The 21,060-nt window shown below is 45.8% G+C and overlaps 1 protein-coding gene across 3 annotated transcripts; it reads left to right on the top strand.

Moving 5' to 3' along the window:
• The first annotated feature begins 1,116 nt into the window (after nt 1–1,116).
• On the top strand, nt 1,117–16,685 carry Taf12 (TATA-box binding protein associated factor 12). 3 transcript variants are annotated; one of them, XM_087904536.1, is made up of 7 exons: nt 1,146–1,256; nt 7,013–7,097; nt 7,824–8,079; nt 10,345–10,418; nt 13,400–13,514; nt 15,178–15,266; nt 15,988–16,685. In XM_087904536.1, exons 2-7 carry the CDS (start codon nt 7,026–7,028, stop codon nt 16,021–16,023), a joined length of 642 nt encoding a protein of 213 aa, XP_087760662.1. In that variant the 5' UTR covers nt 1,146–1,256; nt 7,013–7,025; the 3' UTR covers nt 16,024–16,685. The 3 variants fall into 3 exon arrangements, with proteins under 3 accessions (XP_087760663.1, XP_087760662.1, XP_087760664.1); XM_087904537.1 differs by lacking the exon at nt 7,013–7,097 and having other exon boundaries at nt 1,117–1,256; XM_087904538.1 differs by lacking the exon at nt 7,013–7,097 and having other exon boundaries at nt 1,169–1,326.
• The last annotated feature ends 4,375 nt before the right edge of the window (nt 16,686–21,060 follow it).

Below are 21,060 nucleotides of genomic sequence, written 5' to 3'. Positions count from 1 at the left end.
CTTCAATTCCAAGGCTTCAGATACCCTCTACCCTCTTCTGACCTCTGTGCACCAGGCAGGCAAACAAAACACTCTTACACAGAAAATAAGTTGAAGAAGAAGGAGGAGGAGGAGGAGGAAGAAGAGGAAGAGGAAGAAGAGGAAGAAGAAGAAGAAGAAGAAGAAGAAGAAGAAGAAGAAGAAGAAGAAGCAGAAGCAGAAGCAGAAGCAGAAGCAGAAGCAGCAGCAGCAGCTATGGACAGATGGACAGTTTGGCGCTTAATGGTAGCTAAGCCCTTGCACCCAGCACTTTGGACAAGACTGACAGAATGAGGATGGAAAGATAAAGAACCGATCTGGGAACCTCTTCCTGATTCCTGCGAAGGAGGACATTGATAGCTCAGAGATGTCAAAGATTTCTATACATTGGTTTCTGGAGACTCCAGCTTACTGAGAACCCTGCCAGATGCTGAAACCGCGTGTTGCTTACATGGCCTAGCATACTTGGAATAGGGTTAAAAAAAAATAGTTGTCACCAAGCATTTAAAGGACTAAAAAGAACCTCAAAGCTCAGAGCTTAACGATTACAGGTCCAGCCCAGGCTTTGGACTGAGAATTTTAAGTTTGAGACCCTGCATCTCTTAGGTAGAATCTTGGTAAATTGCACACAGGATTTCTCCTCGATCACATGACCTACTGCAAAGTGGGAGTGCTTAACCAGTTCCACAGAGAGCGCTCGCTCAACTGTAACAATGTAACGGACCCAACTAGCCTTTCTAGTCCCCAAGTTCTCATGCCATCAACTCCCCTGTAGGGAGCCGCATAGTTGGTATTTATACAGAACGGCGGTCCCATCCTCAGCACGACAAAGGCACCAAACCAAAAATGGCGACTTGGAAGCCATCCGAGGCCGTCAGTTACCGGTCACGCTAGTGAAAACATAGGAGTCGGAAAGAAACATCTAGGGCAGGGATTCACACCGAGGTAGAAGACGCAGCGCTCGCCCACGCCAACCACCAGCCGCACGCAGCAAAAAGCACTACCAGCTAGCTGAGCCGGGCGCCAGCCTCACAGATCAACCACGTGTTGAACCCAAGTCTGCGCCTGCGCGAGGCAGGCGCGCGCCCGGCGGCCGGAAGAGCCGCGCGTTTCCGGGTTGGAGGCGGGGAGCGGTGCCGGAAGTGCTTGGGGAGGGCCGCGCAGTCGGACCGGCTGCTGAGACGAAAGCTTCACTGGGGCAGTCTCCGCATATCATGGGGAGATAGACGCTGCTGCCTGTGAGTCTTGGGCCCTGGCAGTTGAGGACGAAGAGCGGGAGGAGGGCGTCAGGACCCAGACCCACAACGGGTCAGTGCTGGAAGAACTAGGTTGTGGAAGAGACGGGGCTGTGAGGAGCCAGGCTCTTGGGATGGGACTTGAGGGGTTCGGGCTCGCAGAAGCAGCGGCTGTTGGGGACTCGGGCTCCGAACGAGACTTAGGGATCGAGAACGTATTTGAGTTCTGCAGCATCTGAGGGAAAGCCGCCTGAGAGGGACAGGATGGTGAGGACCCGTACTTTTTAGGAGACGAGGGTAGGAACGAAACGGGGCGTGAAGACACGGGCTCCAGAGAGGTAAAAGTGGAGCAGCTAGAGGACTCGGGCTCCTAAGAGACAGTAGCGGGACAGCAAAGTCCCAGCTCCTGAAGATTCAGAAACAGGGCAGCAAAGACTTAGGGACCGGAGAGGCAGAAGCGAGCAGCGAAGACTTGACTTTGGGAGGGAATGGAAACGGGCAGTGAGGACTGGGTCTACTTTTGGGACGGGATTGGGGCTTTCGGACTCAGAGTTTCTGAAGGGACAGGACTGTGAGGACCCGAGCTCTTAAAAGTGGAGGGTCTAAGGGGTCGTGGCTGGGAGATCAACCTTTAAGGGACAGAGGTTTGAAAAGATTTAGCGATCTGTTCTCTGAACCCAGAGGGATTAAAAGATACGTTCGGGGAAGGACTTCTTTGCGCTGCCTACTTGGCTCTTTGCAGTGAGGCTTTTCTTGTGTTAGATACTCAATCTAGAAAACCAACATGAATGTCTTCGTTTCTCCCCTTCATTGTTGTAAATCGGATGTGAAGTTGGAAGCAGTTTGAACTCAGTTATGTACTTGAGAAGTGCCTTAAGCCCCATTCCATTCAGCCCTACTGAGCACAGACCTCTCTACCACAATCCAACTGTCATAGATGGAAGGACAGCAAAAGATCACTTTGAATTCTTTGACATTTAAGGAAAGGAGGCTCCAAAGAAGGATTAGGGTCATGGTGAGCCAATTCTTAGGTTATTCAGTACTCTTCTCTGTGCAGCAACATGAGATGTTTGGTTCAGATTACTTGAATAAAGACTTTTGGAGTCTCTACCCTCAAACTCAAAAGAATCATTTTTACAGATTCTAATACTTTGGTTACTACTATGGCACCGACCTAAGATACAGTAAATGTCACAAGTGAGGAAGTGAGCCTTTGAGTGAAATACATTTTATATATTTTTAAATACGTGTGGTCTATATTTTTAGCAGGAACCTTTGCTAGGGACTGCTTCAAGAATAGTGACTTGGAGCCAGCCATTTCCCTTTATATATATCCATGACCGAAACCTACGGAGATGAATCAGGCACAACCTGAGCACTTTCTGTTTTGTTTTGAATTTGAGACATGGTTTCTCTTTGTAACTCTGGCTGTCCTGGAACTTGAGCTCTAGACAGGGGTGGCCTCGAATTTAGAGATCCACCTGCTTCTGCCTTCCAAGTGCTGGCATTAAAGGTGTGCACCACTGCACCCAGCAATTTAAAGCACTTTCAAGTATTCCATCAATTCATTATCACAGTTAAGTATTGTTAGCACCATTGTACATGGTACATGTAAATATGTCCAAAGAGGTTGAGAACTTTGCCTTAAATGGCATAGTAGTGAGTGATTTAGCCCCAGATGTACCTTTAAAACTTTATTGAACTTTTCTAAGTGGATTCCCCTCCAAGTCAACAAAATAGAATAGTTATACAAAGCCTGCCACTGAATGAAAGCACTCCTTTCTCCTTTGCCCTGCCTCTCCTTCCCCAACCATTTAGCTCCCCATAGCCTGGAAATTGATATGTAGACTCTAGAGTGCTGGGATTAAAGGCTGCACTACCACACCTAGCTTCCTCATCTCCTTAATTCATTTTAATGTCAATAAATACTTTCAGGATACTTATGTAGTGACCTATGTGAAACCTAATTCCTGTACTTTCACGGAAGCATAGACATTCAAGGTAGAAAAAGGAAAAGGAACATTTATAGACTTTCCTTACAATAGAGTACGATGTACTTGATTTCTTGAAAATTAGGGCTACATCAAATTAACTTTCTTGCACGCACTAGATGTTGTGGACTCAGATTGATATAGCCAGGTGTCTTGGTGCTTGTCTGCAATCCCATTAGTTTAGAGGTGGAGGCAGGAAGATCAGGGGTTCCATGTCAACATGAGACTGTTCTGGTAAAGGTGATTGCCACCAGGGCTGATGATCCTGAGGCCTCCAAGGTGGAAGGAGAGAACCAATTCCCCAAATAACCCTCCTACCACTTGTGCACAGACACACTAAATAAATAAAGGAAAAAAAAGGTTTGGGTTTTTTTTTTTGGTTGGGTGGTTGGTTTTTCTTTTGTTTTTTGTTTGTTTGTTTTTGTTTTTCGAGACAGGATTTCAGTGTAGCTTTGGAGCCTGTCCTGGTACTTACTATGTAGACCAAGCTGGCCTCGAACTCAGAGATCCGCCTGTCTCTGCTTCCCGAGTGCTGGGACTAAAGGTGTGTGCCACCACCACTGAGCTTGGTTAGTTTTTCAAGACAGAGTTTCTCTGTGTAGTGATATTTAATTTGTATTTTAATAAATAAAGTTTGCCTGAAATTCAGAGAGTAAAACAGCTGCACTGATCAGCCATACAGACCAGGCAATGGTGGCACACACCTTTAATCCCAGTAGCCACACTAGTTGACCATAGAAACCGGGTGGTAGTGGTGCACGCCTTTAATCCCAGCACAGGAGAAGATTATAAAATGGGAGGAGACAGGTTTCAGTCTCATTCTGAGGATTCCTGGAGGCAGGATCACCGTTTTTTGTACAGAGGTAGAGGTAAGAACCAGTGACTAGCTGCTTTGATTTTCTGGTCTTCAGGTTGAACCCCAATATTAATCTGTCTGTGGGTTTTTTATTAATAGTGCTACAAGCTGTCCTGGAACTCACTCTGTAGACCAAGGTGGCCTCAATCTCACAGAGTTCCATTTGCCTCTGTCTCCCGGGTGCTGTGACTAATGTCATGGGCCACCACTGAGTGGTGGGCTTATTTTTTTGTTTTGTTTTGTTTTTCAAGATAAAGAAAGATTAACATACTTGAAAGAATTATTTTCTCAGTAGCTTAGCTGGTGTTTTTTAAGGCTTTCACTAACAGGAGACACACAGCAGGCACACAGAGAAAGGTTCACAAAGCTGAGGAAGGATTTGGGAAGCCAAAGCTTCATATATATACATACACACACATATATGTATATATATTCATTATTGGGAGGGGGCATTGAGACAGGGTATTTTCAAGTCCAGGCTTTCCTGGAACTCTGTGTAGACCAGGCTAGCTTCTAGCTCCGAGATCCAAGTTTATGTGGCATGTGGCACTGGGTGTCCAACCCAGGGCCTCACGTATGCTAGGCAGGCTCTCTACCAACAGCTACATCCCTAACTCAACATCAGCAATTTGTGTTCTATACTGTCAAACAGGTATATTAGAGATAATACATTTTGAAATATTCACATATGAACTTAATTGTTGATGCTTGAAGGGACTTGAGAATTTGCACTGATTCAGCTGCTAAGAGACATAGAACTAGGGTCAAAGACAGCACCTAGCTCACTTGACTTGCGTTTTCCACAGCGCCTTCTACAAGACACCTGCAGACTATTTGCCTTTCCCATTGCTCTTTTCTTCAGATCCCCCCCCCCTTATTTTTTCTGAGACAGGATTTTTCTGTGTAACAGTTCTGGCTGTCCTTGAACTCTTTTTCACACTGTCTCCTGTAGCCCAAGCTAGCCTTGACCTGACTCAAGACTATCTTAAACTACGCCAGGCAGTGATGGAGCACGCCTTTAATCCCAGCACTCCAGCGGCAGAGACGGGAGGATCTCTGTGAGTTCAAGGCCAGCCTGGTTTACAGAGCTAGTTGCAGGACAGTTAGGGCTGTTGCACAGAAAAACCCTGTATCTGAAAAAAAAAAAAAGAGAGAGACTACCTTGAACTTCTTGCCTCCACCTCAAAAGTGCTGGTATTATAGGCATTTACCACCATGCCCAGATGTGGGGTTTTTTTTTTGTTATTTATTTATATTTGTTTTTTTGAGGCAGGGTTTCGCTGTAGTTTTAGAGCCTGTACTGGAACTAGCTCTTGTAGACCAGGCTGGCCACCACCGCCTGGCTCAGGTGTTTATTTTTATTCTTTGAGATGAATCTTAACTTTGTAGCCCAGACTACCCTTGAACAGTAGGACCCAAGTGATTTCCTGCTTGGTTTTTCAAGTAGCTGGGATTGCAGGCATCTTCCTCCCTCTGTCCCTCCCTGTGCAGAAGATAAAACCCATAACCTCATACATGCCGGGCAAAGTATCCTACCCTGATTTAAATATCCAGTCTCTTCCCTAAAACAACACAACAAAAAACCCTCAAAAACAACTCCAGTCGGGCTGGAGAGGTGGCTCAGAGGTTAAGAGCATTGCCTGCTCTTCCAAAGGTCCTGAGTTCAATTCCCAGCAACCACATGGTGGCTCACTTCCATCTGTAATGGGGTCTGGTGCCCTCTTCTGGCCTGCGGGCATACGCACAGACAGAATATTGTATACATAATAAATAAATAAATATTAAAAAAAAAAAAAACTCCAGTCATTAGGGCCAGTGGGATAACTCAGAGGATAAAAGTGCTTGCTGCCAGTCTTAACCAACATGGTGAAATGAGAGAACCAACTCCTCCAAGTTGTCCTCTGACCTCTATATTCACTGTGACACATGTCTGTCCCTTTCCCAACATAAAAGAAGAAGTACATAGAATAGAAAAAAATCTTTAGTTATAAAAATGATTACAGAAGTCAGGCATGGTGATCCACATCTGTAACCTCAGTAATTGGAATGAGGAGGGGTGAGACAGGAGCATCACCCCAGATTCAAAACCAATTGAGACTACCAGCAAGTACCAAATGAGCCAGGAGTCTGTAAAGACTGTCTCAGAAAAGAGCTGGGTCTGATGGTGCTGGCCTGTAATACCAACATTTGAGAGGCTAAAGCAGGAAGATTGTCCATGAGTTTAGTTGTCCCGTAGTAAATTCCAGAGCTACGTGGAGTGCAGAGTGAGACTCTTTCTAAAAACAAACAAGAACAAAAATAAGAAATAAAACGAAAAAGAATGGTCATGATACATTGGGTAGTGTATTGAATTAATGCCAAGATGGGCAGACCTTTTTAATATACTGATTTTTGCTACTGGAAGTGATGGAACACACCTTTAATCCCAGCACTTAGGAGGCAGAGGCAAGTGGATCTGTGAGTTCCAGGCCAGCCTGCTCCATGGAGCGAGTTCCCGGGCCTCCCAGCAGCAGACATGTTTTGTGTGTCTGTTCGTGTGATGAGTAGAGGCAGAGAACGGGAGAGGAGGGGTAGATTTTTGCTTTTTCGAGACAGGGTTTCTCTATGTAACCCTGGCTGTCCTGGAACTCCCTTTGTAGACCAGGCTGGACTTGAACTCACAGAGATCACCTTACCTCTGCCTCCCAAGTGCTGGAATTAAAGATGGGGACCACCACCGCCCAGCTTGCCACACCTGACTTTACAATCCTGTCTTGATGGAGTTCTGAAGCCCAGGGCCTCACATATACTAGACAAGCTCTCCATCGACTTCCATCTTCAGCTAAATCCTGGTTGGTGAAGTTGCACCATGCCACACAACTGGTATATTTCCGTGGCAGGGGTGGTACTTGATGCTAGTTATTTGTTTGCAGGTAGCTTTTGAAAATGGCTGCCTCTCATTACACCGGGCTTACAGCTGTTGCTGATGTAATTAAAGATCTAGACACTCAGATAGCAGTAAGTAAACCTGAGGCCACTGTGGGCAGAACTGGGTGAATGTGCTTCTGGTCGACACCGCAGCCAGTGTTCACAGAGTCAGCCATGTGGCTCTAAGCTTTAGGGTTTGCAGCTGCTCTAGGCGATGGCCCCAGCATGTGTTGAAGATTGCTAAAACACAAAGGGAAAAAAGTTCTTTATAGTAAAGCAGAGCTTTTACAGTTGCTAAAAGTGGTCTTTATTGGACAGACCCCTGCCTTGGACTTAAGCATGTTTTGAAATGCTTCATGTTTTGATAATGAGCTAATCGTTTTCTTAAGCTTTGTGACTGAGTTTTAAGTGTGTGATTGTGCTGTTTATTTGAATTTAACATTATTTTCTACTTAAAAAAAAAGCATGCATGTAAGTACTTAACCTAGTATTCTGTCTGTCTACTTGTATGAATTCCTCAAAAATGTCTTGCTTATTCTAGATTATATTTATAAATAAGATTTCTCATTTCATTTACTTTTTTCTTTACTTAATTTTGTGAACTATTTCATTTCGATTTTGGAGACAAGATGGTTTCCAAAACCAGGTGAGAGCAGTGAACATTCTTCATCCTCTCCATTTTAATGTCAATGTCAAGCAGTCACCCTCCTGAACACACAGAAGACTCAAGTTTGACAGATCTCATGTTACTTTCAAAATGCACGCATTACTGCAGGTGTCTCTAGAGTAATTCTGCTGTCTGTTTTCCTTCTCCAGTTGATTGGCCTTGGTCCTCACAGCTCCAAAAAGAAACAGGATCTTGATAAGCTCTATGAGCTGAAGTCCAAAGCTCGGCAGATTATGAACCAGTTTGGCCCCTCAGCCCTAATCAACCTCTCCAATTTCTCATCTATAAAACCAGAGCCCGCCAGCACCCCTCCACAAGGCTCCATGGCCAATAGCACCACAGTGGTAAAGATACCAGGCACTCCTGGGACAGGCGGTCGTCTTAGCCCTGAAAACAATCAGGTACCTCTTAGCTCTCCTTCTTTGTGACCCCTCTATGTGACATTACATCCGTGAGGCACAAAGGTGGACATAACAGGTGCTCTTGCTCTCTGCTGAAAAAGGTCTTTCCCAAACTGGGTGGTGGTGGCCCAAAAATTTAATCCCAGCACTCAGGAGGCAGAGGCAGGTGGATCTCTGTGAGTTCGAGGCCAGCCCGGTCTACAAGAGCTAGTTCCAGGACAACTTCCAAAGCTACAGAGAAACCCTGTCTCGAAAAACAACAAACAAACAAACAAACAAACAAAATATAGAATAAAATAAAGAAAAAGGGTTTTGCCCTCTGGGATAGCATTTTTATTGAATTGTCTATGAGTATCAGTTTTTACTCTGTTATATATGACTATGTGTGTATCCATGTAGACACATGTAATAAACTTTCAAAGAGCAGGTGGCTGGGTTTTAGTATAGCCTAGAGTGACTAGAACTCAAAAGATGTGAGCAGCATCAAAGTCATGGGCAATCTTCCTGCCTCATCCTCCTCAGGGTTGGGATTACAGGAGTGAGCTACCACACTCGGCAATGGCAGTTATTTTATGAGTTATCTATATAATACATGGGCTCCCTAGTCTTCAAATAAGTGTTCAGTTGTTTCTTCTAATGCTTTGTCTTACTGCTGCCATTCATTTCTGCAGTGATCCTGAAATCTGTTCCCCTCTTTGTACCTCTGACTCTGATTCCACCTTCCAGAGAGAGTAACAAGAAAAGTATAAAGCTAGGAGGCAGAGGCGGGCAGATCTCTGTGAGTTCAAGGCCAGCCTGGTCTACAGAGTGAGCTCCAGGATAGCCACGGATATCACATAGAGAGACCCTGTCTTGGAAAACCAAAAGAAAGACAAAGCCTTGGATCTTGTAGGATGAATACAACAGATGAGGAGACATCCAAGGGAGTGGATAGGAGGACTAACTGAATTGCATGTGGAAGGGTTGGCTGAATAGAGACCAGCCTGTGTTGACTATGGAGGTCACTAAAAAAGAGCAAGATGGCTCACACCTTCCATCAGGATTCCTCATCCTCTGCTCCAAAACGAGTTATGGACCCTGCCTCAGAAAACTTGAGGGCTAGCAAGAAGACTCAGTAAAGGCCCTTGCTACCAATCTTGATAATCTGAGTTTAGTCCCCAAATCTAGATAGTGGAAGAAGAGATTCTAATTCCTCAAGTTAACCTCTTCCACATATGTGCACTGTTGTTCGTGTGCATGCGTGCACACGCATGCACCACTAAATAACTGTAAAGAGAAGCCTTTAATCCCAGGACTTGGGAGGCAGATTCAGCCTGGTCTACATAGTGATATAGGTAGTAAGGGTAGGAGGACACAAAAGCCCAGATATTTGTTTCACTTAAATGGTTAGATTTTGTGTTTTTTTTCTATCTGTGATTCTAGGGATCCATAGCTGGACTTCAAGCTAGGCAAGCATCTACAACCAAACTGAATCTTCAGTTCCCCCATCATGTTTTAATGTTATCTAGATGTGACATGGCTTTCTTTAGAAAAGAGGGGTGATACCTTCAGCTACTTACTATTATTTAGGTGTACAGAGATGTCCACCTTTTGGTCATTCTCAGAACTGTTAGCCTTTTATTTTCTTGGGTGGAAGTGTTCCTCTGTCTAGCCCTGGCTGTCCTGTAACTCATTCTGTAGACAAGACTTGACTTGAACTCAGAATCTATCTGCCTGCCTGTGTCTCCCAAGAGCTGGGACTAAAGGTGTAAGCTATCACACCTGGCTCAAACCCTTAGCCTTCTAAATCAGATGTGGACTGATGTGCAAAGCTTCAGAGTGACAGAAGGATGCAGAGTTCAGACGTGCTGAAGGGGGTGTGGGTCTTTTTACCTGGGTGGGCTAGGAGATGCCTCAGAAAAGAGAACCATAGCCTGAGCGTGTAGGAAGAAAGAACATGTCTAAAGACAACTGATAAAGGGCACAGTGTACGGTGATCCGGTGATCCAAGAATTGCAGACTGCTCTGTGTAGAGCAGGGAAGAATAGTGAGAAAGATAAAGTTGAATAAACTGCCTGACAATCAGGTGCTGACCTCACCTCCAAACTGCTGTTCCCTCTTCCCATCCAAACCACTCTTGCCTCTTGCCCTTGAGTGTACTTTTGCAGCTGTACCACCAGGGAGGGCTGTCTGGGAGCTAGAACCAAACAACATGACATCCTGTCTTTAGAAGGTAATAAAGTTTGTGTCCTTGATGCTTACGAAAATTCCCCCAATTCACTTTAGGTACTAACCAAGAAGAAATTACAAGACTTAGTCAGAGAGGTGGATCCTAATGAGCAGTTGGATGAAGATGTGGAGGAGGTAAGTTGCATCTGGGTACCAAAGATGATAACAGCATGGTAGTTAAGAGTGGAGACTTGGGGGAGATGGGGTGATGGCTCACTGGTTAAGAGCACTGGCTGCTCTTCCAGAGGGCCTAGGTTCAGTTCCAGCACGCCCATGATTTCTCACAACTGTAACTCCAGTTCCAGGGGATCCAACACTCTAATGTGGACATACATGCAGAGAAAACACAAATAAAAAATAAAAAAATGGGCCTGGAGATGGTTCCGTAGTTAAGAGCAGTTAAGACACAGTTTCAATTCCCAGCAACCATATAGTACCTCACATTAATCCGCAAGTCCAGTTCCAAGGATTCTGATGCTTTCTTCTGACTTATACAGGTACATGCACACGCATGGTTCATATATGTATGTGCAGACAAAATATTTGTAAACATAAAAGTTTTTTTAAATAAAAATATATTTTATATAGGGACTGGTGGTGATGCATGCCTTTAATCGCATTACTAGGGAGGCAGGAACGGGAATCTCTGAGTCCGAGGCCAGCCTGATCTACAGAGTGAATTTTAGAACAGCCAGGGCTACGCAGAGAAACAGTGTTTTGAGAAGCCAAATAAATAAATAAATAAATAGCTTTTTAAAGGGGGCAGAGATTTAGTGTTGACAAATATGAATTTTAATCTTTTTCTTTTTTTTTTCTTTTTGATTTTTTTGAGATAGAGTTTCTCTGTAGCTTTGGAGCCTGTCCTAGAACTTGCTCTGTAGACCAGGCTGGCCTCGAACTCACAGATCTGCCTGACTCTGCCACCCGAGTGCAGGGATTAAAGGCGTGTGCCAACACCAGCGAGCCAAGAGTATTTTCCTACAGGGCCCCAGGTTTGGTTTCCAGCACCACCATCCATAACTCAAGTTCCAGGGAACCTAGTGCCTTTCTTTGTCTCCCATGTAGTCATAGTATGTGGTCACAGCCTTATATGCAGGCAAAACACTAATATACATCACATTTAAAAATATGAAAGGAGGGGCTTGATAGATAGCTCCGCAGTTAAGAGCACTGACTGCTCTTCCAAAAGACCTAAGTTCAGTTTCCAGCACCCACATGGCAGCTTTTTGAGTCTAGCTTGAGATCTCATGCCTTCTAGCTTTCACAGGCACCAGCCCCAGATGTACGTGCAAGCAAAACATCCATACATATTACAGAAAGAGAGAGAGAGCATTATTTAAATAATAGATAAAAATAAAAAGGCTTCAGGATTAGAACTTGACCTTGAAGGCTGAGTCCCATCTCCTGCTATCTTATTTATTACACAGCCATGAGTAGGTTGGTCTTAGTCTCAGCATCTTCCTTTAAAGGCTGGGGACAAAGGCCTGGGGAGGTGATGACTGGCTGTTAGGAGTACTTCCTGCACAAGCATGAAGACTAGCAATCAGATCCCAGCAGCAGTGTAAGAAGCTGGGCATCACACTTGGGCCTGTAACCCTACAAGAAGCAGAGAAATGTGGACTGCTAGAGTTTGCTGAGAAAGGCTAAGTCCAGGTACACTGCCTTCCAGAGCAGACTGAGATAGAGTGCTTGATGTTTGTCCAGGTGCACGCGCGGGCACACACACATACACAATTGTTTTTAATGATTGAGGCTCTGGCGAAATGGGTTAACAGTTAAGAGCACTTGCAGTTCTTATAGAGGATCCAAGTTTGGTTCTCAACATTCATGTCAGCCAACTGACACACACTGGTAACTCCTAATTCCAGAGGATCTGACATTCTCTTCTGTTCTCCTAGGAACACATACATAAATGTGTGGCAGCACATGCCTTTATCCCAGCGCTTGGGAAGCAGAGGCAAGCCTATAGTGATTTCAGAACCAGCCTAGTCTACACAAGATCCAGGCGAGTAGTGGTTACATAGTGATACCCTATCTCAAAAACACAAATAGCCAGGCATGGTGCACTGGCCTTTAATCCCAACCGTTGGGAGACAGAAACAAGCAAATCTCTTCCAGGACAGGCTCTAAAGCTACAGAGAAACCCTGTCTCGAAAATAAACAAGCTGGGCAGTGGTGACATGCACCTTTAATCCCAGCACTTGAGAGGCAGAGGCAGGTGAATCTCCATGAGTTCTAGGCCAGTCTGGCCTAAATAGTGAGTTCCAGGACAGGCTCCAAAGCTACGGAGAAACCCTGTCTCAGAAAAACAAACAAAAGAATAGAAATACCAAGTCTAAGAATCAGGCATCAAATTTTTTTTCAGGGGAGGGAGGTGAAGTTGAGACAGGGTTTCCTCTGTACAAAGGTGTATGCTACCACTGCCCGGCTTCAGGATCACTTTATTTCACAATTAAATTAGGAAAAAGCACCGGGCGATGGTGGCGTGTGCCTTTAATCCCAACTCTCAGCAGGCAGATCTCTGTTGAGTTCAAGGCCAGCCTGGACTATAGAGTGAGTTCCAGGACAGACTCCAAAGCTATGCAGAGAAACCCTGTTGCAAAAAACCATTTTAAAAAAAAACAAAAAACAGAGAGTGAGAGAAAAGGAAAGGAAGATTAAGAAGAAACGTAAGAGTAGTGACTGTTTCAGTCGGTCTCCACTGAGGAGAAAGGACATCCTTAGAAAGGTATGAGCTGTACTTGACCTGAGTGATATTTTTGTCTTCCATCATCCACAGTAGCCTAGTTCCTCATTCCAGGCCTAGTAATAGAAACCTGGCTAGGGGCTGGAGAGATGGCTCAACGGTTAAGAGCATTGGACCCAAGTTCAATACCCAGCACCCACATGGCAGCTTACGACTGTCTGTAACTCCAGTTCCCTGGGATCTGACACCTTCACACCAGTACACATAAAATAAAGTTAATTATTAAAAAGGAAGGAGAGAGAGCGATAGAGGGAAAGAGAAAGCAAGCAAGCCTGACTAAATATGTGGTTCAGGAAGCACACAGTTGTCCTCAAAACAGGAGCCTGCCCTGCCAGTGTCATGGTTACTCTCCGCCATTTCCCCTCTACAGATGCTGCTGCAGATCGCTGATGATTTCATCGAGAGTGTAGTGACAGCGGCCTGCCAGCTTGCTCGGCATCGCAAGTCCAGCACCCTAGAGGTTAAAGATGTCCAGCTGCATCTAGGTATGTGGTCTCATTTCTCCCCTGAAGTATCTCCCTGAGTTGTCCATGAGGACTGTCAGGGCAAAGGTCAGAGAAACCCTCAGGCCGCAACCAGACCTTTACCATTGGAATAGAGGAGAGAAAGCTTTGTGGTATGGAATGCCTCTTGGACCACCTTATCCTTTCTGCTTGATTTCTGAGAGTCTGTCTCTCTTTTCATAAAGTGAGGATACTTGAAGGAAACTATGAGAAGTATGTTCATAAACTGGAAAAAATAGCACATTCTACAACTAAACATGAGTTAGTCACATAACATTTATGTACATTAGCTGTAACATGATAAAGTCACTAAAGTAACTGGGCAATGGTGGCACACACTTTTAATCCCAGCACTCAGAAGGCAGAGGCAGGAGTTCGAGGCCAGTCTGGTCTACAAGAGCTGGTTCCAGGACAGGCTCCAAAGCTACAGTGAAACCCTGTCTCGAAAAAAGAAACCAAAAAAATTATGGTTGTGCACGCCTGTAATCTCAGTTCTAGGACAGATTAAACAAGAGGATGACTAGGGTTTGCTGACAACCAGCCTAACTGGAAGGCAGTGTCCCATGTTCTGTGACAGATCCTGCCCTGGAAGAAAGTGAAGTTATAGAGGAGGACACCAAGTGTCTTCTGGCCCAGATCCACAGGGGCATATATACCTGTGTACACACATAGATACGTATTACACACAGTTTCTATTTGTTTTAAGTAGTTGGTCTGTCCAACATAAAATAAATTTTATAGCCAGTTAGTGGTGGTGCATGCCTTTAATTCTAGCACTCGGACTCAGGAGGCAGAGGCAGGTGAATCTCTGTGAGTTCGAGGCTAGCTTGGTCTACAGAGTAATTTCCAGGACAGCTAGGGCTGCATAGAGAAACCCTGTCTCGAAAAACAAACAAACAAAAAACAAACAACAAAAAAGAAAACTCAAGCACTTCTATGTTGCTGGGCAGTGGTGGTGCATGGTTTTAATTCCAGCACTCAGGAGTCAAAGACAGGTGGATCTCTGAGTTTGAGGCCAGCCTGGTCTACAGTGTGAGTTCGAGGATTGGCTCCAAAGCTATAGAGAAACCCTATCTCAGAAAACCAAAAACAAATGAGGGGCATTTAAAGTGTAGCATCTGTGCTACTATGTGTACTACGGTCCTGTAGCACCTGTACTACGTGTACTACTGTACTATGCCTGTAGCTATGGGATAGTTTATGAGCTGGGCTAGGGCTTGGAGATTGACACACAGAGAGACAGAGACATGGGTCATCCTTGAAACAAGGATGCTTCCTTTATTGTGTTCCAGGGCAGCTTATATATGGATCCTTAACTGATAGCCACACCCCAACCAAACCCACCAGAAACCACTCCCCTGCCATCAGGAACTCCTGAGGGCCTCATGCTCAGAGCAGCTGCAAACACAGGAAAACAAGTTGTTTACAGGAAATTCAAGGTCTGGGGGTCCACAGCCCCCGACATTAAGGACTTGGGATATAAAGCTCAATGGTAGAGTATTTGCCTTGTGTGCACTAAGCCCAGTGAGGAGCCTTGGAGAAGCCATGTGCTGTACAGTGGGTGCCCAGGTCTGCCTGCGCTGCTTGCCCCCAGCTGCATTGCTCTTCTGGCTGGAACCTCAGCTCTGCCCCTGCTTCATTGCAGAGCGCCAGTGGAACATGTGGATCCCAGGATTTGGCTCCGAGGAAATCCGACCCTACAAAAAAGCTTGCACCACAGAAGCTCACAAACAGGTGAGGAGCCTGGGACAGCCAGGGTTGGTCCCTAGAACTGCACCTTGGAGGGGGTACACCAGCTGTCTTCCAGGAGTGTCAGGCCCCTGTACAGCCAGCTTCCCTGTTCGGAGGTCAGATGCAGCACAGTGACCGCCTCCCTGGTGCCATGCTGCTGCCCGGGAGCTTTCAGTTTTCCTCTCAGCCCTCGTGAGTTTCACTTAAAGCTCTTGATTCCAGAGCATCTGTGGGCATTCCCACCTGCTCCCACACCTTAGTAAAAGCCAGTTGACATAACATACACCACCCAGGGCAGAGAAAGCAGTATGCTGGGCTTGTGCCGAGAGGTACCCAGGCTGGTCTGCCCGATATTCTGGGTCATGTCTCATGTAGCTGCTGTTCTCTGCCCTTCTTGACAGTGTGAGAACATCATGTCTGATAGAGAACCAGTTATCCCTGTCTTTAGTCCAGTAGGGGTACTGGCCTTCTCTTGACAAGTCTGGCATCTCTCTGTTGTAATCTAAATGGCTGCCCTGATGGGGAAAGGGAACTTCATGTGAATATGGCAGGCACAGCTGGTCAGTGCCAGTCTCTCAGTCTGTGAAATGGGCCCAGTGACCTGTGACCATCTCTCAACCCTGCATGCTGCTCCTACGATGTCGACCATGCTACTTGCTAACGGCCTCTGGATATCCCATAAAGCTTCTGACTCAGAGCCCTCTTCATTTCTCTCCTCTTTCAGAGAATGGCATTGATCCGGAAAACGACGAAGAAATAACACAGGGACAGTCCATGAGTGGATGACACGCGTTTGGAGACACTTGAGCTGAGCCTCAGCCATCTCATCCTTGGATTTTTTTTTAAATGCTTTACAGAGAAGCATATATTTTTTATTAACAGTGCAGCAATATCTATAATGACTGAGAAGATCTGCCAAAAGAATAAAGCCTCCTACCCCAACTTCTGGTCCCTTTTCCCTGCCGTCTCAAAGAGAAGCAGTGTATCTTCGGGAGAAGACTTGGCCTGGTTTGTCTTATAAATGATTGACTGTAGGCAGAGCAGTATATACAGTCATGTTAGGTGAGACAGTGTTAGCAAGGTTGTAGCGGGTTTGTCTGCTCCTTCCCATAGTCCCTGTACTTTGTAATGTCAGTGTTTATATGAATATGAACTTGATTTGCTTTTCCAGAATAAAGAACTTACTAATTGAAGACACGGTGCACAGCTGAGAGCCTCTGAAATGTCAGTCAGGCCCAGCGAGGCTGGAGCGCTGCCGTCAGCAGGTGGCAGCAGAGGCACCGCACCCATCCGTACATTTAAGAAACAGAGTTTTTCAGTTTTACTCTGAAGGAACAAACTAGCAGGAGTTGGAATCCAGTTTCTCTGCCACCAGACAGGGTAAACTAGTCCTGAAATAAACAAGCATTCTAGTTCTGGTAATGTCAGTGTCCCTGGGACTTTTTTCTTTTTGTTTGTTTGTTTGGTGGTGGTGTTTTGAGGCAAGCTCTCATGTAACCCAGGCTCGTGCCATACTTGATGTACTGCTGAATCTATCCTTGATCTCTCCCTCCTGCCTCTACCTCTCGGTGTGCTGAGATTATGGGTGCATCCTCACACCCAGCTTTTAAGAGCTCTTTTCGACTGTGGCTGGAACTCCATGGAAGATCTTGAAGGAGAATGTGAATAGCTTTGGGTAAAGTCCTGTTGTTGAGATTCTGTCATCAGAGGAAAGCAGGCCCTGTCTAGACCACAGGATGTCCTCCCCAAGGCACCAGCCTGACCCCTGCCCAGCACAGTCCGTGGATTGTGAGGAGTCCAGGGGCTCTGAGGACCTAGGGACCTCAGGACAGGCACATCTACTCTCTTGGTCTCTGCTTCGGTCATCTTCCTCCTGAGGCTTGGTCTAAGATGGGACACAGTTTCTAGATCTCTTGGGTGAGCAGCTCAAAGCCATTCAGATGTCGCTGTTGTTGGCTGAGGTTTCACCTGCGAAAGGACGGCCAGCTTCTTCACTGGTCACACCGGACACTGAGCTCGGCCTGTGGCCTAGCACCAGGAGGAGGATGTTGGAGGATTTGACCTTCCCAGAGCCTGCCGCCACTGGGAGATGCTCTCAAAGGATGCTCTGTCAGTGACGACAGACAACAGAAGGCTCACACTGCGCTGTGACAGGGACAAGGCCCTGACTCAGCAGCCAAGAAGGAAGCTTGAAGGACCTGTGTCGAGGACAGAAAGGGACAAGGATTGGGGAAGTACAGTGGACAGAAGTGAGGTCCTCACAGATGTCAGTTTGTGATCAGCTGTGTGACAGGTAGGTGGCTTCCTCTGTTCTGGTCTTACTGTCCTGTCAGCGCATTAGTGGCTGTTCACATCCCTGTACGCTGTGTCCGTGCCGCTACTAGGCAAGAGCCACAATAGTGAATTAAAACAACCCAGGTGTGCTGCCATCAGAGAAAGACAAATACGACAGAGACTAGGGTCACATCCGGAAGAAGAGGAGGGAATGGGAAGTTGTAGTCTCGGGTTCCAGCAATGAGTGGTCTTTGTCCAGAAGTAACAGGAGCCATTAAAGCATTTTGTACAGTAATAGAATGTGTGAAGACCCCGGGGTCTATAGAAGGCAGTGTACCTGGAGCTAGGGATGTAGTTCAGTGGTAGAGCCCATGCCTAATATAGTAAGGTTCTGGTTTCAATCTCAGAAATTAAAAACATTTTTTTAAAAAAGTGTCAAGATGGGACTCACAAGGTGCAGGGTTGGAAGAAAATACAGAGAGAAGAAAGGGGGCATGGGGTGGACAGTCCTCAGACCCAGCATGTGGCTTCATCCTGGCATCTCAGGCATTTAGAGTCCTTGCTCCAGTGAACTGTGTTGGCAGCAGGCCGTTCTTGGCTTCCTACAATATTCACTTGATCAGTGTCTTTTTTACCTGTTGAGACTTGGGAAGGATTGCATCAGACGAGACAATAGAGCCCATTCTGCCTCTCTGATACTATTGCAATGGAAAAAGGTATTGGAGGGGCATTGTAGAACATAGTCTTCTAAGTAGAATATGGTTGATACATTTGTGTATGTATGCATATTTGTGTATATGTGTGTGTGCTCACACGTGAACATACACACACCTGTGTGTGTGGAGGCCAAAGGAAAACCTCAGGTGTCATCCTCAGGAATGTCATCTCCCCACTTTGAGAGTGGGTCTCTCCTTGGACTTGAACTTACCAGTTAGGCTAGACTGTCTTCACCAATGAGCCCCAGGAAATCTGCCGTCTCCCTCTCCCAAGCACTGGAATTTCAAGTATGTACCACAATGTCCAGCGTTTTATATAGATTCTGGGCATCAAACTCAGGTCCCCATGCCTTCCAGACAAGCACCTAGCTATCTCCCCAGCCCTGGTTGCCGTCTTGATTGTTTAGGTTTATTGACTACACCGCGACAGCAGCAGGCTGGCGATAACTAGCCGACTCCCAGCCTTGTTTCGTCTTCTGAGACAGGAGCTCCTGTAGCCCAGGCTGATGACTAAACTCATTACAGGACTAAGGATCCAACTGCCTCCCCCTCCCAAGTGCTGGTGTTGGAGGTGTGCACTGCTAGCCTTGCAGGCTGTCTGTCACCACCTCACTTAGAGCAGCGGTGGCTATCTGCAAGAACCTCTCCTAAGATCATGTCTGTTAATGTTCCCTCGGAAGGAAGGGGTGAGGAGTGCTAATGGGCCTTCATCTAGGCCTCTAACCTGCTGCCCGGCAAGCTGCACGTAACCCTGCCCCAGCTACGTGTGGTCTTGGGGGCTGCTGGAGAATACAAAGTGTGGACAGCCAACTTCAGAGGGAACCCCATCCCTGTTGCTTTGGGGAGGCTGTCATCATGATGGGGTGGGACTTTTCAGTGATACAGCTGTTTGGGGGTCACCCATGCTCCTGTACGTAAGTCCAATAAACTCATTCGTTCACCAATAGAGACTTGGGTGGAATTGTTCTGTCCTTGGTGCTCTGCCTAGAGTGAACTGACATCAGGAAAAATCACAGTCACACACTGAAGGGAAGTGGGAAAGGCACCCTCAGCTATGCAGAGTGGAGTTGGAGGATGTCAGCATCAGTCATTTCTCCAAAAAGGTTGACATGAGAGCTAGAGAGATGGCTTAGTGGTTAAGAGCACTGGCTGCTCTACCAGAGGTCCTGAGTTCAATTCCCAGCAACCACATGGTGACTCACAACCATCTGTAAAGAGATCTGGCACCCTCTTTTGGCCTGCAGGCATACATGGAGGCAGAATGTTGTACACATAATAAATAAATAAAAATTAAAAATGAAAGTTGACGTGAACTGGAAGCTGGGTGTCTCAGTAGAACAGTGGTAGCCATCCACAGGAGCGAGGTGTTTCCCAAAAGGTATAGAAGCCTGGCTGGATGGCTCATTGTTTGCCATGCAAGCCTGCCAACCTAAGTTCAGCCATAGAACTCATGTAAAGGTGGAGGGAGAGAAGAGGGCAGACCAGAATATAAGTAAATAGTTTTAAAACTGTAATGTATGAGTCTTTGTACCAGGGCATGCAGGGTTCTTGGAGGACAGAAGAGGGTGTCAGATCCTCTGGAACTATAGTCAGAGATTGCTGTGAGCTGCTATATGGGGACTAGGAATTGAATTTGAGTCCTCTAGAAGAGCGTGTTTGTCTCTCCAGCCCCAGATAAATAATTTTGTTTTTGTTTTATTAAGACAGCATCTTATTATGCAGCCCTGGCTGTCCTGGAACTCACTATATAGACCAGGCTACCCTTGAATTCACAGAGATTCCATCAGCCTCTGACTCCTAAATTCTGGTATTTAAGACATGCACCAAGATGCTTGGCATAATAAATAAAATTTAAAAGGTATTTGAAATATCTTGCCAAAAATACTTGAAGAATCACCTATATTATTGAAGAGTCCACTGTGGGACCGGTTACTTGTTCATAGCTGGTATTTAAAGATGAACCAAGTTGAGGAATTTGATCTAGGATATTTTAAGATTTCTTGTTAGATTTCTGTTGCTTTATTTTAGATTTATTATTATTATTTTGTGATGTTTGGGCCTGCCAAAGGCTCAAATAGCATCTTTTAAGCTTTTATTTAATTTTGTTTTATGTGCATTGATGTTTTGCCTGTATGTATATCTGTATGAGAGTGGAACCGGACTTACAAACAGTTATGAGCTGTCATGTGGGTGCTGGGAATTGAACCCGGATCCTATGGAAGGGCAGTTAGTGCTCTTAACCACTGAGCCAACTCTCCAGCCCCTATTTATTTATTTGCAGTACTAGAAATCAAACTCTTTGCTCATGCTAGGTGGGTGCTGTGCCACTAAGATCCATCCCACACATTGGTCTTGGGAGAAAGAGTCTCCCTCTGTAGCCCAGGCTGGCCTCAAACTCACAATCTTCCTGCCTCAGCCTCCTGAACAGCTGAGATTACAAATATATATCACCAAACCTGCCTGTTTGTTGGAGTTGCTGGATAAAACTTGGACCCCCACCCTCACCCCCAAAAAAATAAACCCAGAGAGATTCTGTTATTCAAGATTGTATACAGGGACTGGAAAAGTGACAAGAGGACCCTGGCTTGACTCCCAGCTCCCACATGGTTGCTTGCAACTCCAGTCTGATGCCGTCTCCTGACCCCTTGGTAGTGACTGCATGCTCATGGTACACAGATAGACAAGCAGGCATTCACACATACACATAAATAGAGGGACATGGTGGGTATGTACTTAATCCTAGTGCTCAGGAGGCAGAGGCAGATGGGACCTCTGTGAGTTTCAAGGCCAGCCTGGATGCTGGGCTT

The sequence above is a fragment of the Myodes glareolus genome, chromosome 3, assembly GCF_982192425.1.
Source record: "Myodes glareolus chromosome 3, mMyoGla1.1, whole genome shotgun sequence".
In the NCBI taxonomy this organism is placed as follows: Eukaryota; Metazoa; Chordata; class Mammalia; order Rodentia; family Cricetidae; genus Myodes; species Myodes glareolus.
The sequence above is the reverse complement of the archived record's forward strand: the minus strand, read 5'-3'. Positions and strand labels throughout refer to the sequence as shown.

Coding starts and splice junctions, on each gene's coding strand:
- Taf12 (XM_087904536.1), top strand. CDS start 7,026: ATGGCTGCCTCTCATTACACCGGGCTTACAGCTGTTGCTGATGTAATT. Junction 7,098..7,823: donor ATCTAGACACTCAGATAGCA/GTAAGTAAACCT, acceptor TTCCTTCTCCAG/TTGATTGGCCTTGGTCCTCA. Junction 10,419..13,399: donor TGGATGAAGATGTGGAGGAG/GTAAGTTGCATC, acceptor TCCCCTCTACAG/ATGCTGCTGCAGATCGCTGA.